The following is a 13,536-nucleotide window of genomic DNA, read 5'->3' as shown; positions in this document are numbered from 1 at the left end:
CTACACGAAAAAATGGTGACGGCACGCTTTAAACTAAAGCTCATTAAACAAGCTTTAAAGTGCTCCGCCACCATTTTTCAGTGTGGGAAGGCTGTTGCATGTGACGCTGGAGTGTGGCAATTACGTCGGAGGAGCCTCCCTGTATGTGTATAAGAGCCTGTTGTTGCTCATCTGTGTATTCTGACATGATGTATTTTATTTGAGAGAAATGTAATCCTTTACTTAACATGTTTTCAGTAAACACCAATTCTTTCAGATTTAATTAAATGTCTTCTGTGATTCTAATTTAATCTTTTTTTTCTAGGCACAAGATATTGTAAACTAAAAGCGTGAATATGGGTGAAAAGAAACCGGAGCCCCTAGACTTTGTAAAAGATTTTCAGGAGTACCTTACTCAACAGACACACCATGTAAATATGATTTCTGGATCAGTTAGTGGTGATAAGGAAGCAGAGACTCTTCAGGGAGGTAGGCCAAGTTCAGTCCTATCAGACTTTAGTTTTAAGGAACAGTCAGGCTGATGTTTACATTCTGATGCATACTGTCATAACAATCTATGTAAAACGTAAAGTTTTTGGTGCACGTTTTTCCAAAAATGTGTATTTCATATACTTCATAGATTTCATAGACATTCGGCCTGGAAGGGACCCCGGAGGATCATCGAGTCCTGCCCCCTGCCCCAGAGGCAGGAAGTCAGCAGGGATCATAGAATCCCAGCAAGATAAGCATCCAAATGTGTCTTAAAGGCATTCAAAGTGGGTGCTTGAACCGCCTCTGGTGGAAGTCTATTCCAAACCTTGGGGGCTCAGATGGTAAAGAAGTTCTTCCTTATGTCCAGCCTGAATCGGTCGTGGCGGAGATCGTGGCTGTTTGATCTTGTCATCCCTTGGGGCGCTCTGGTGAACAGACGTTCCCCCAGATCCTGATGAGCAGTAGTGTAGTTCATGATAAAATAAGAAATTTCTTATCAATTTAGTTTTGCTTGGGAACCAGTGGAATAGAGGAGCTAAAAAATCCAAACATCTCTGTAATAACTGACAACACTGTAATAACAGTTATCATCTCTGTGAATCTATTGCATTATTCACAGCTGGGACGGATGGTGATCAGAATGGATTAGATCATCCTTCTGTTGAAGTTTCCTTGGATGAAAACTCAGGAATGCTAGTGGATGGGTTTGAAAGGACATTTGATGGAAAGCTGAAGTGTCGATACTGCAACTATGCTAGCAAAGGAACAGCACGGCTGATAGAGCATATCAGAATTCACACAGGTATGAATGATTCTACAGTACTTTGCTGTGGGGCAACGTATATACTGTCTTCTGTATGGGGGAATAACAGATTTTGGAGTTACGTATATACCTTCAAACTAATAATTTTTACTTCTTTTTTTTTTAATACACTGGAAGAGATGGAACCTATTTTTTGAAAGACTTTCTCTCAAGATATATGTATTATTATTAGAATATTATATAACTCCCAATCCTGTAAACATCTGTGCATGTGTTCAAGTTTACTATTGTGAGCAGTCATGTTGAACTGATTGCAACAACTCATTGTAGTAAAGCTTAGCCCACTTGTGAATGTTGGAGAATTTAGGACTTTACAGAATAACTTATTTTGACTTTTAGTTACAAACTTCATTACTGACGATACTTACACTGGTACAAATTTTATAATAACTGGAGAAACACTTAAAATCAACAACAAATAGCAAGAAGCTGTTTTTTTCACGCAAGTTGTAAAAATACTGTCAATTTGAATGACATAAGTATGAAAAGATGCATGATACATACATCTGAACATATTAAATATTAATAACATTTCTCTTATTGTTAGTATGCTCCAGCTGCTTGAGCCTCTGTCAATAAACTGAGCAATAATTAAAGAGTAACCATACTATAAGAGAACTTAGTGGTATACTCAATAATAGCACATATACTGTTACTGCTATTTATTAGTTTGGTCATAAAAACCCCACAATATATATTGGCAAACTTATGCAGAAATTCCATAAATAAATCGCTAAGATATTTTTAAAATGTTCTTGTAGCTGAATAATAGAGGAATAGATCTACTTAAAAACTGATTACTAGAAAAAAAAACTAGAACAGCACTGTGGATAAAATGGTGAAAATCTTTCTGGACAGTAAGATAAGTTACTAAAATTAAAAAGTGACATTTTGTAAAAGACCCAAATTATAAAGCTTACTCCTTAGGCAGGTTCTTCCATTTATGATGGTATTTCTCTTAACTGTGCAAGTCTAAAGCCACTGAACTATTTCTTGTAGCCTGTGTTCTAGGACTCAGGGCTTGTTTATACAAAGGGGTTTAATTTGAAGTGAGATGCTTTGTTTTAATTGCTTTACTATGGCCAAATGGTTCAATTGAACACATTTGTACTGCTGGCTTTTACTTAGCTATGAGTCATTGTTTCCACAGTGGGGATGACTTCCTTTGTAATATATGCTCAACATTGTGACTGAGTATCTCACTCTTCTTTATGTCACTTTATCTTTGTAGCACGTAAAATACGAGGTGTATATTGTAGCATGCGTATCTGCAACTTTCAATAAAGGCATATGGTATGAGACTTACTTTTTCCTTTTGTAGTACTGCTGGCAGCCGGTATTCAGAAAGCTGGCTGGAAAGGGGGTGTGTGTGCTGGGTAACTAGATCCCTATCTGTAGTTCTTTGGTCAGGCTTCTTTGTATCCAAAAATTTCTTGGCTATCAGGAAAATCTTTGTAAAGGAGCCATTAGTTCTGCAGTACTCCGTACTCCTTAGTATAAGGACCACATCCATAACAAAGTGCAAGGTGACACTGGTAATTTCCTGTATCACATGGTATTCCAAAATTGTGCCAACATTCTGTTCAGTTTGTCACAGTATAGGTGGAAGGCTCACCTGCAGCTACAACTCCCTTTCTCTGTATCCTAGTTATAAACTTCTTCAGCCATTACCTTTGTGACTCCCTAAAATGTGTATTTCTATACCTGGTCCCTGGGGTTTCCTGTACCTTCACATCTCCCCAGAGGGCAATGTAATCAAAGACCTTGGTATAGCCCCAGCTGGGAACACAACATAGAGGCATGACACAGGACTAATAGTACATGGACTGCCACTTGAGTAGGCAAATTCCTGGAGCGTATAAGCATCAATGGACTGAACCTGGCTCTGTCAGTATGTAAACAGCAAAGTCCTGCTGACCTTGAAACAAATGGACACGTAAGTAAATAGAGTAACTGGTAGGGACAGCACACAAAGCAGGGTGGAAGGCTACTTGGGGACCACTAAAGTAGTTTACAGTGTAGATGTAACCAAATGTAACTTACGGAGTAAAATTATTGTCAACTATCAGAAGTAAAAAAATTGTCTTCACTAGAACGCCATCTCTTTACATCAGTGCAACCCAGCCTTTGAAGTAAATCAACCAAGTAGACAGGCCAGGAGTGTCTCTTCTATGGGCAGTTTCTGTTTCTTGTCTCTATATGTTATTATCTCTTTTTTTAGGTGAAAAGCCACACAGATGCCATTTATGCCCATTTGCATCAGCTTATGAACGTCATCTGGAAGCTCATATGAGATCACATACTGGTGAAAAACCGTACAAGTGTGAATTGTGTTCCTTCCGCTGCAGTGACAGAAGTAACTTGTCTCATCATCGCAGACGCAAACACAAAATGGTACCTATTAAAGGTACCCGGTCTTCCCTAAGCAGCAAGAAAATGTGGGGAGTTTTGCAGAAGAAGACCAGCAATCTGGGGTACAGCAGAAGAGCATTAATTAATTTGAGTCCACCTTCTATGGTGGTTCAAAAACCAGACTACCTTAATGATTTCACCCATGAAATCCCAAATATTCAAACTGAAGCATATGAGAGCATGACAAAAACAACACAAACCAGTGCGCTGCCAAGAGATCCACAAGACCTTATGGTAGATAATCCTTTGAATCAGCTATCTACATTGGCAGGACAGTTGTCTAGCTTGCCACCTGAAAACCAAAACCCAGCATCTCCTGATGATGTACCATGTCAAGATGAAAAGCCTTTTATGATACAGCAGCCTACTGCACCAGCAGTAGTTTCAACTGTAGCAACAAATATTCCTCAAAGTTCATCTCCTACCAGCCCGGATCCTCGGCCTACACACAATCAGAGGAACTATAGTCCTGTGGCAGGTCCAAGCAGTGATCGTAGTGCCCATACTAGTACTCCTAGCATAAGTAACAGTCAGCCAAGTACTCCAGCTCCAACCCTTCCAGTTCAGGACCCTCAGCTTCTGCATCACTGCCAGCACTGTGATATGTATTTTGCAGACAATATCCTTTATACTATTCACATGGGATGTCATGGTTTTGAAAATCCTTTTCAATGCAACATATGTGGGTGCAAATGTAAAAATAAGTATGACTTTGCCTGCCATTTTGCAAGAGGCCAACATAACCAACACTGACTGAAAAGCATACATTCATTTAGTTTTTTAACATAATATGGTATATTTTTTCATACTTCCTGAAGGAGACTTTTCTCATCTCCCAATAAGAAGTCTAACATTAAGAAGTTTGACAAAGGAGACACACTTCTATCCACGCTGTTGTAAGACTTGCCAGGGAAGTTTGCGAGAGTCATGGTGGTAACAGCTTTTATGTGGCTTTTTTCTTTTTTTTTCCAATAGAAAGATAAGGGATTGTAATGCAATTACATATTTTGTTTGTTATATTTAAGTTCCTTGTGCTTAAGATTCAGGTGAATAGTCTACAGTTGATCCAAACTGTGTGCCCTTAAACATGAGTTGTAATTCACCAGACACAATACAAGATAAGAGATCTTGATACCTAAAATATGGCAAATGTTAATTTAATAAAATGTATGTTTAGTATGAAAAATGTATTCATGCTTACTAGCTACCTACCAAACTGGGTGGGGGAGAACTTTCACACACAAACAGTTTGAAATAAAACTATTAGTTTCATCTGATTTGTAGTTAATCATAAATTTGTTTAGTGAATTCTAAAATCTTTCTGCTAGACTTAACACTGCTCTAGTTTTCCCTCTAAAAATGGATCACAAAAACTAGAAGATATCAAATATATACATGTTACTGTAAATGACACTTCCATACGAAAGACTGTGAAGACATTCCTGTTCGAAGTTTATTAAATAAAAATCACAAATGAGTGCCATTACAGTTTAAAAAAAAAGCCAGTTTCTAAAATAAGAAAGCCCTCATTTAAAAGTACTCTATGATATCTTTAAATGTCTTACAAAACTAAATTTGTATGCTTACTTACATTTTGCACATTTAGACTTAGTCTTTTCCTTACTCCCATGATAAAAGTTAAGAGAAAATTAAGTTACAGATTGAAAATTTTCTTCCAGTTTTATCCTGGTTCAAACTATGAATGGTAGATTGTGTGTATGTTAGGGAGTTATGCATTCTAATTTATGTAAACTGCAGCTAACATAATTTTGTTTGCCTGATGACCTGTGTGGATTTACTGATCTACCAGCATGCTAGAAAGGTTTCTTTGTTAATGACTGGGAGGAAGGCAGGCAAAGGAATATTAGGTTGGTTACATGTGGAGTTGTTGTGGCTAATATTGTGACTGCAGATTCTATCTGAAGATGTATGTGCGGTCCCTTTGTATGTGTTAACTTTATTTTTGATACTGTACATCTTAATCGTTTTTAAAAGCACCTAGGTTAACATTTAGGCACTTTAATATTAATCTAAATGAAACATCCTAGCAAAATTAGGGAGACTGCTAGGTAAGTAACAGGCATTAGTAATGTTCCAGAAAAGTAAAAACTTACTTTGACATGCACTTTTACCTTATTCTGTCTTATTTGCTGCAAGACAAATGGAAAGCTTTCTTTATATTACCCTTTACTATAAGAAATAAGCAGGCACATACAAGACATCAATTAATGTGTGTTGTGGACAGTAAGAACAGGACTTAAATATTTTGAAGTCCAGAGTGGACATGCAAGTGTCACCTATTGGAGTTCATACATCAGTTGTTCTGGGGCATGATGAAAAGGCTATTGAATAAATGTAAAAACTGTCAGACTTCAGCGAGCTTTGGATCAGGCTCCTCGAAAGTATGCTCCTCTAAAACATTTTTGGTATTAGGAAGTCCCCTTTCTTTACTTCTTTATCTAATGAGAAATTTGATACTTACTGGTTGTACCCATCAAGTGCCAGGTGACTTTAATGCGCATGTGGCCCTCAAATTAATCCCACATAGGATTTTTCATCCTTAAGACTATCCAGTGAAGAGAGATCACTTGTGTCGGTACAAAATTCTCTGATCCTAATGAGTTTAGTAACACGTAAGAGCAGATATTATACATGGAAAACACTTTCTGGCCCTGTAAATCACCTTTTTGTCTCTCTAATTTGTAAAATTACCTAAAAAATTAAATGTCCTGGCCAGGTCAGGATCCATTGACTTCAGTGGGCTTTGAATAAGGCTGTTTATAATACTTTGCACAACCAACTCAAGAATGTATTCAGAAATAAATATATTGGGTAGTCTAAATTCAAATACAATAAAAACATCTTTAGTTGCCTTTTTAAAGAATTTACAAGTCTTCATCTATGCCATAGCTGTGCATAAACTCAGACCTAAGAAATCTGGTATCATACACTCAAATATCTGCTTTCATTTTAAGGATTACGATTGTTCACTGAACTGTAATCAATCTGATTGGAAACCCTTGATTTTATGCATATTCTGTAATCTCATATTCTTATACAAAGAACAATGCGGAAAAATATTTTGGGTGGGTTATATTATTGACCAAAATCTACATACCTAAAATGAAATCACACATTTCTTTCCCCTAATATTTAAAAATATGTAGCTTTTCCTTTGGGGCCAGGAAACATGCCATAATAGTTTTTCTTCAGGATTTAACAACTTTGTAAAAGCTATTCTATTTGTCCAAGTTTAACCAGCTGTTTTTAACTGAAATTGAATAGTAACATCTGTCATCATGCAAAGTTGTGGAAGTTATAAAACACAGTTTCTTACATATCTGAAATACATTAACATTTGGTGTGTTAAACAATGGTGTGTTAAACAATTTGGTGGACCAATGTTCCTCCCTCTTGAAGTCAATGGCAAAACTACCATTTGCAATTTTAGCATAGAAATTTTTTATCCTTCCCCTCATCATTTTGATCCTTTAGGCTAAGAACTTTCATTGGTAATCTGACTCCTGTAATCATTCAGTACTTGAATCTGTATTTGTAGAGAGAACATGCCTTGGGAAATTACAGGCTAAAGACCAGTCTGGATATGTAGAGGTAGGTGGAAATTTGAGGACACATCAAGGTAGCAAAAACATGCATAGTCCATCTCCACTGGACAGCTGTGAGAGCGTCCACATGTCTACGAACAAGAGTGTTATTAGATTGGAGAAGTAGTACTCAGTATTTAAAAATCCCTAATTAATCCTGCTGTTGGTACTGGTTAATACTGAGATACTGTTTACTCTTCAGGAAAATATCCAAGGACATTTAAAAGAGAATTTAAGCTTTAACTCTTCATGCTAAACAATTATAGCCAGATCCTTTTTCTTCTCATGCAATGGGACTACTCATGAGAGAGAGGATAGGATTTGGTATTTAAGCCCCTATCCTCTCAGTGTGTCTGTGGGGTGGATCCCCCAGTGACTGCATCTAGCACTACTGAAGCCAGTTTCAGATTGGGGCCTTAACAACTTCTTTTTTTTAAACAAACACAACATATTACTATGTATTTTGTTGTGCCAAACCATAACTTGATTACCCTTATTTCCTTCTGACTACTGAGTATGTTTGGAAGGTGCATTTTTAGTTTATTAAAAAGGTAGCTTTTCATAATTTTGTACTAAAAGTGTATATTCTAGTATTTACTATAATTTAAAATAAAGAGCACAATTAGTATTGCAAAGTTCTTTGAGGATGTGATCCTGTAAACCTTTACTTTCACAAGTAGGCCTTATTTTTGCCAAGTTGATGGGGAATGCTTGTCAGTAAAGATCTGTAGGATCAGAACTAGTTTACTAGACCTATTTTATATTGAGTTGAATGTGCTTTACTGCACTAACTTTTTAAAAACAAATCCTTATAGCATATTATGAGGAACTGATTAGTTTTTAACTTGTATTAATTAACAAGGAAGTTTCAGGATGAGTTGATACTTTTTCCACAGCTTGACTGTGTTAAGTTCTGTATTTGGAAAATGTTAGTTGTTGTGTTCCTTTGTTTTTATTGTTATGAAATATTTTATAGATATTTTGGATAATTTTTTAACATGCACTATTTATAGTACTCTTAACAGATATTGTAACATTCTGAGACTGAGGACTCTTTTTGTTCAGTGAACATTCAAATATTAGATTGAAAATGCTGGTAGGAGAAAAATGATCTCGTTAATATTTAAACTAAGGAACTGTGAAGCAAGTAAGTAATAAGGAATAATATTTGATTATTGCAAATGCCATGTGTAGCTTCAAATGAATTTGGCCTAAGACACCAATTTGTGTTTTAACACATACAGTTCGCAGTGCTGGAAGAGAGACATGTTTCAGTGTCGTTGCATAGCAGAATTTGAACAGTTCTTATGGCTTTTGTTATTGAATTTTACTTTTTTTTGACAAAGGGAATGTAACAAATCTTCACTGGCAAGTTTCCCATCAGTTTAAGTTTCTGTGAAAAATGGATATTCTGTGCAGGAAAAATCTATTCCCTGCTGAAGCATTTTTCATTGAGCAATCTTTGTATATGTGCTTCTAGTACCTGCTTTGTTAATAATGTGTACTTCAATGTAAAAAGCATATTTTATATGCAGAAGATGAAACGAGTTACAGTTGTAAAATACATTTTATCGTGTAGTGATTTGGTTTTCAGCAAACAAAATAATTCTGAAATAACTAGCGTAGTTCATGTTGTGAAGCTTTGCTTTTGTAAGATATGAATAAAATAACACTTTCTAATTATGTTTAACTTAATTCTTTTAAAGTGCCTGAACTTGCGAACTGCAATACCACCAGCCTCAGTCGGGTCTGCTTCAAAGTTTGTTTGCACCGTTCAGTTCGTGTGGTTACAGAACCATTGAACTTAAGACACCTATCAGCACCAGTGGACTGGCTCAAACACTGGAGTGACTGAAGTAACTGCACTGTAACTAGTGGAACCATTTTTGTAATATTAATAGAAAAATAGGGCTAGAAATGACATTGTTAGTTCAACCACCTCCTAAAATCAGAATTATTCCCAATTAAATTATCCCAGATCAATGTCTTATCTGCACTTAAAAAAATCTCCAACTGTGGAGATTTCATAACTCTTCAGGGGTATCCAAACCTTTCAAATATAAATTAACTTGCCCAAATAAAAAACAACATTTGATAAATTAGATTCAAGACAGCCTTACAACTGCAGTTGTAGCAAAAAGGTTAGAACAGGGACATGATAGCCAATATATATTTCCAGTATTCACCTTATCTATTAAATCATTCAAGACACCTTGATATCAGAACTATATTGGCAAACTGGTGTAAATTCAGAGCAAATTACATGATTAAGGAGTACTGACTTGAAATTTAATAGAACACAGTAATGCAGTTAAGATGTATGCAGGGGCGACGCATAGGTGGTGCATGCGGGTGCATATGCACCCCCTACAAAAAGGCCGCCGACACTGTCGGTACCTGCAGGCAGTTGCTGCTCACCACCCTGCTGTGGACACCACCACCGGGATCGCGGGCGGTCTGCGATCCCCTCTGGCCGCCGCTGCCAGCAGCCTCTGCAGGTGGTCACCGATCCTTGGTTGGCGCTTACCATCCCCTCCACTCCCCACCACCAACAGCGCCAGCGGCGTCTGTGGAAGCTCCCCTGCTTACAGCTGCCTTACTCCCACCGCCACCATGCCCCCCCAGCTGCCAGGGGCACACGTCCTTCATGGATGTATGTTCCTAACTAGAATGAGGGGAGAAGCAACAATATAAACACATACTGCACTTTGTTACTGTATTTTCTTGCATAAAACAAGGCCTGGAATATAACACACCTCTTGTTTTCAAGAAGGCAGAATGAAGAAGTAAAAGATTTTTCCACAGTTATGGTTCCACAGACTGAGGACAGAGCTGATTCACCCTCCTTTTCCTGCTTACCTGGGACAAAAACCCTAAAACTGAAATAGTGATCTCCAAGGGCGAATCTGTGATTTTGAAAAGAGCTAAAGAGTTTCCAGACCTGTGAAGTAGGACGGGAGAGACCAGGAGGCACTGGCAGATCACAAAATTTCTTAGGGCAATTTTGCTGAAGATCAAAATCATAAAAAAGGAAGATGTTTGTTAATACCTGTGGAGTGAACAACACTGGCCAATTAAATTGACTGACTCCCTCATCTGCCTATGCGGTGGAGCAGGAATCAAAGCAGGGTGCTTTTATTTCAGGCAGAAAAATCAGCATCCCTGCTCAAAACATGCACCCCAGTTCAGGGAAGGAGCTGATTTGGGGAAAAAAGGTGTAGAGTCTTGCAAGGAAATATGGTATTCTTAAACTGCACCTATAGAAAGCCTCAAAGGAACGGGCTGAATTGCTATTGTGAGGTAATTAGAAATCTCTACATAATACCAGAAAATGAAAGTAGGGTCAGAGAGGCCCGAGTAGGCTTTTTCAACAAAAAACATTTTAGCAACACAACAGCTATTATACCAGGATTGGCAGCAGCAGGAGGGAAGAAGCATCTTGAATGTCTGTTAAAGAACCTTACCCAGTGATTCAAATAGTAGGAAAGTCCAGAGGGACCTATGCCCAACCTGCTCAAGCAAGTTTCAGCTCAAAGCTAGTACTACTTGGAGGAGGGGGATGATATGACTAAAAAACAAACAGAGAAATGTGAACTAGTTTCTACTTCACCTGCAAAGAAGAGGTGATACCCTTCCCACTTCTATGGTAAATGATTGCTTAAAGAGCTAACAAAGAATTACATAAATTCAGTGCAACTCAAAAGATGAATGATCTAGCAAAGATGAAAGTACCCCAAGGCAGATACATAACTAGTTGGCTCACTGTATTCAATGGGCACTTCTACATGAGACACTACTGTGCTGTCATTACTGTGCATTCATATAGTACTCATGCTGCACAGTAGCATCAGCAAATGTCTTTTAGGTGATGCTACTGCGCAGTAGCCTAATACTACACAGTAGCGTATTAGCATTGTCTGTGCTGTGACATACCACTGCATGGTATTTTCTGTCTACTGCACAGTCAGTCACTCTAGTAGATGCACCCAATAAGTAATCCTTAATGGATCAATGCCTAGTTGGGAGGAGGTATCAAGTAGGGCTCACCAGTATTGTTTAATATCTTAATTATTTGGATAATGGAAATGAGTGCATGCTTAGCAAATTTGTGGAGAACACCAAGTTGATAATTGCATGCAGTGAATGCAATTAGTCAGATGTCCTGAGTAATTCACTTATATCAAATTATAAAGCCTTGTTAAAAGCAAGGAATGTCATATTTACACTAAGATTTTGTTGATGAACTAGTCAGAAAACACACAAGTTGGTGCTGTTAATAGGACTGTAATTTAACTTATTTAGATTATGAATGTTTAACAAGCTATATCATAGGCAAAATTATGAATTGTGCTTTTTGTTAGAGTTTGCATTACCCAATTCTCTTTGAAATTTAATGTTTAAATATTTTTTGTTTTCCTTTTTCTGAGAACCTGGTTCTTAGATTTACACAACTGCGGGCACATTTACACGAGACACTAAATGGATAGTAGACTAATTCTACTACACACTGGTGTGTCACAGCAAAAGCTGTGCTATAGTGCTAATACACAGTAAAACTAGTCTAGTGCACGTTACCGTCACTTAAGTCGGCACTACTAAGCTGTAGCGCTGGTTACTGTGTATTTAGTTAGTACCTGTTATTAATGCGTAGTAACTACGGCACATTAATACACGTGTAGACATGCCCTGTGTGTCCAAATCAATTTCAGATGTCACTGCACTTGAGTTACACATACTGCAGCAATTCTAGCTTTATGACATTGTATGTCTTTTTGATAAAAAAAAATAAAAACCAAGTAAGGTCTTACTCTGCATATTATTTTGCCAAATTCCTTTTGAAGTATCTTAAAATGTTACATTTAAAAGAATTACTAGGTTATTCCTAATATCTAGGCATGTTCGATGGTTTAGGATTGAAGTATTTAAAACATATGCATGAAAATCATTGTTATTAAAAGCAGACATGGTATGCATTTTTCTTCTTACACAGTTAAAAGCAACTGAATGGATTTCTCATTCTTTGAAAAGATTATACACTCTAACTAAGCATGGAAAGCTTCAGCAGCAAAGTAAATAAGGAAGTTGCAAAAAGAAAATGGGACCTAATGAAAGCCTGTATCCAGCATCAAAAATGATGTTTATGATACTTCCCGACATAAAGCAATAACTGCCTAAATTATACCACCCTTTCCTAGTTAAGTCTAAATGATTTTATTCAGACAAATGATCTAGAAAGGTGTACTCCGGAGCTTATATTGTTCAGCCAGTTTATATTAGAACTGAGAATCTCATTAGAACTGAGAATCTAAATTTATGGTGGGGAGAGCAAAGAAGGTAAAGTAGACCTAATATGCCACTTTGTAGGTATTTGGATTTTATACTTGCTTACATACTAGCACTATACCTTGTAGGATGGAAATCCTTTTAAAATGAGGTACCTGAATAGCATCATGCATGGACTACTTATAGATGATACCCATAGTGTCTGTATTCAGAGAAAAGACAAATCTCAGCCCCCCAAAAGTTATAACTGAAGTATAAGACAAAAGGCAACATATGTGGACAACACAGAGAATCTGGAGCAGGGATTCCTACACTTACAATCCCAAAACCACATCCACGCAAATCGAGAGCCTGCTCTTACCTTCTGCAATGCCAAACTGCATGACAGTGGCAACAGAATCCCCCTTGTCGTCACCTACAGCCCCCAGGTTGAACACCTTGGACACATCGTTAATGACCTCCATCCCCTTATGGAAAGTGACCATCTCAAGGCAGCCTTATAAAACAAACCTGTCCTGGTTTACTGGCAGCTCCCCCAGCCCCACATCTGAAATAACATCTTCCCAGTAACAGACTACCTCGCTCCTATTTTTCACAAAGCAACTAGGCCTTGCATTATACCTAGGCATCAGCTGGGCCCCCTCATCAACACAGACCAAACCATTATATGGTCATATATGCCACTGCCTGCTTACAGCATCCCTCAGCTATCTAAGCTGGACAGATGAAGCTGTGCAGGCTGGGAGCGATCCAGGCCCTTTTCTGTGCTGCACGCAGGCTGTGGCCAGCAGCCCGGGCACGCTGGATCGGAGAGGGTGGGCGACAAGCTGGAATTAGGCACAGACGCTTAACGGTAGATTTAAAGATGGTTTACTTACACCAGAGATGGTAGTGGTGTAGGCTGGAAAACTTGCTTGAGTTGCGGTTACAGACACAGACAAC

The 13,536-nt window shown here is 37.8% G+C and overlaps 1 protein-coding gene across 1 annotated transcript in view; it reads left to right on the top strand.

Moving 5' to 3' along the window:
* The window catches only part of IKZF5 (IKAROS family zinc finger 5), a 12,623-nt gene extending 3,641 nt beyond the window's left edge, over nucleotides 1-8,982 (top strand). The window contains exons 5-7 of the mRNA XM_006025127.3: nucleotides 305-468; nucleotides 1,091-1,273; nucleotides 3,516-8,982. Of these exons, the coding sequence (XP_006025189.1) occupies nucleotides 336-468; nucleotides 1,091-1,273; nucleotides 3,516-4,459 (1,260 nt within the window). The 5' untranslated portion in view covers nucleotides 305-335 and the 3' untranslated portion in view covers nucleotides 4,460-8,982. The remainder of the gene's footprint in view (nucleotides 1-304; nucleotides 469-1,090; nucleotides 1,274-3,515) is intronic.
* The last annotated feature ends 4,554 nt before the right edge of the window (nucleotides 8,983-13,536 follow it).

The sequence above is a fragment of the Alligator sinensis genome, unplaced genomic scaffold (genome assembly GCF_000455745.1).
Source record: "Alligator sinensis unplaced genomic scaffold, ASM45574v1 scaffold28_1, whole genome shotgun sequence".
Lineage (NCBI taxonomy): Eukaryota > Metazoa > Chordata > Crocodylia > Alligatoridae > Alligator > Alligator sinensis.
This window is presented reverse-complemented; position numbering and strand designations above follow the sequence as displayed.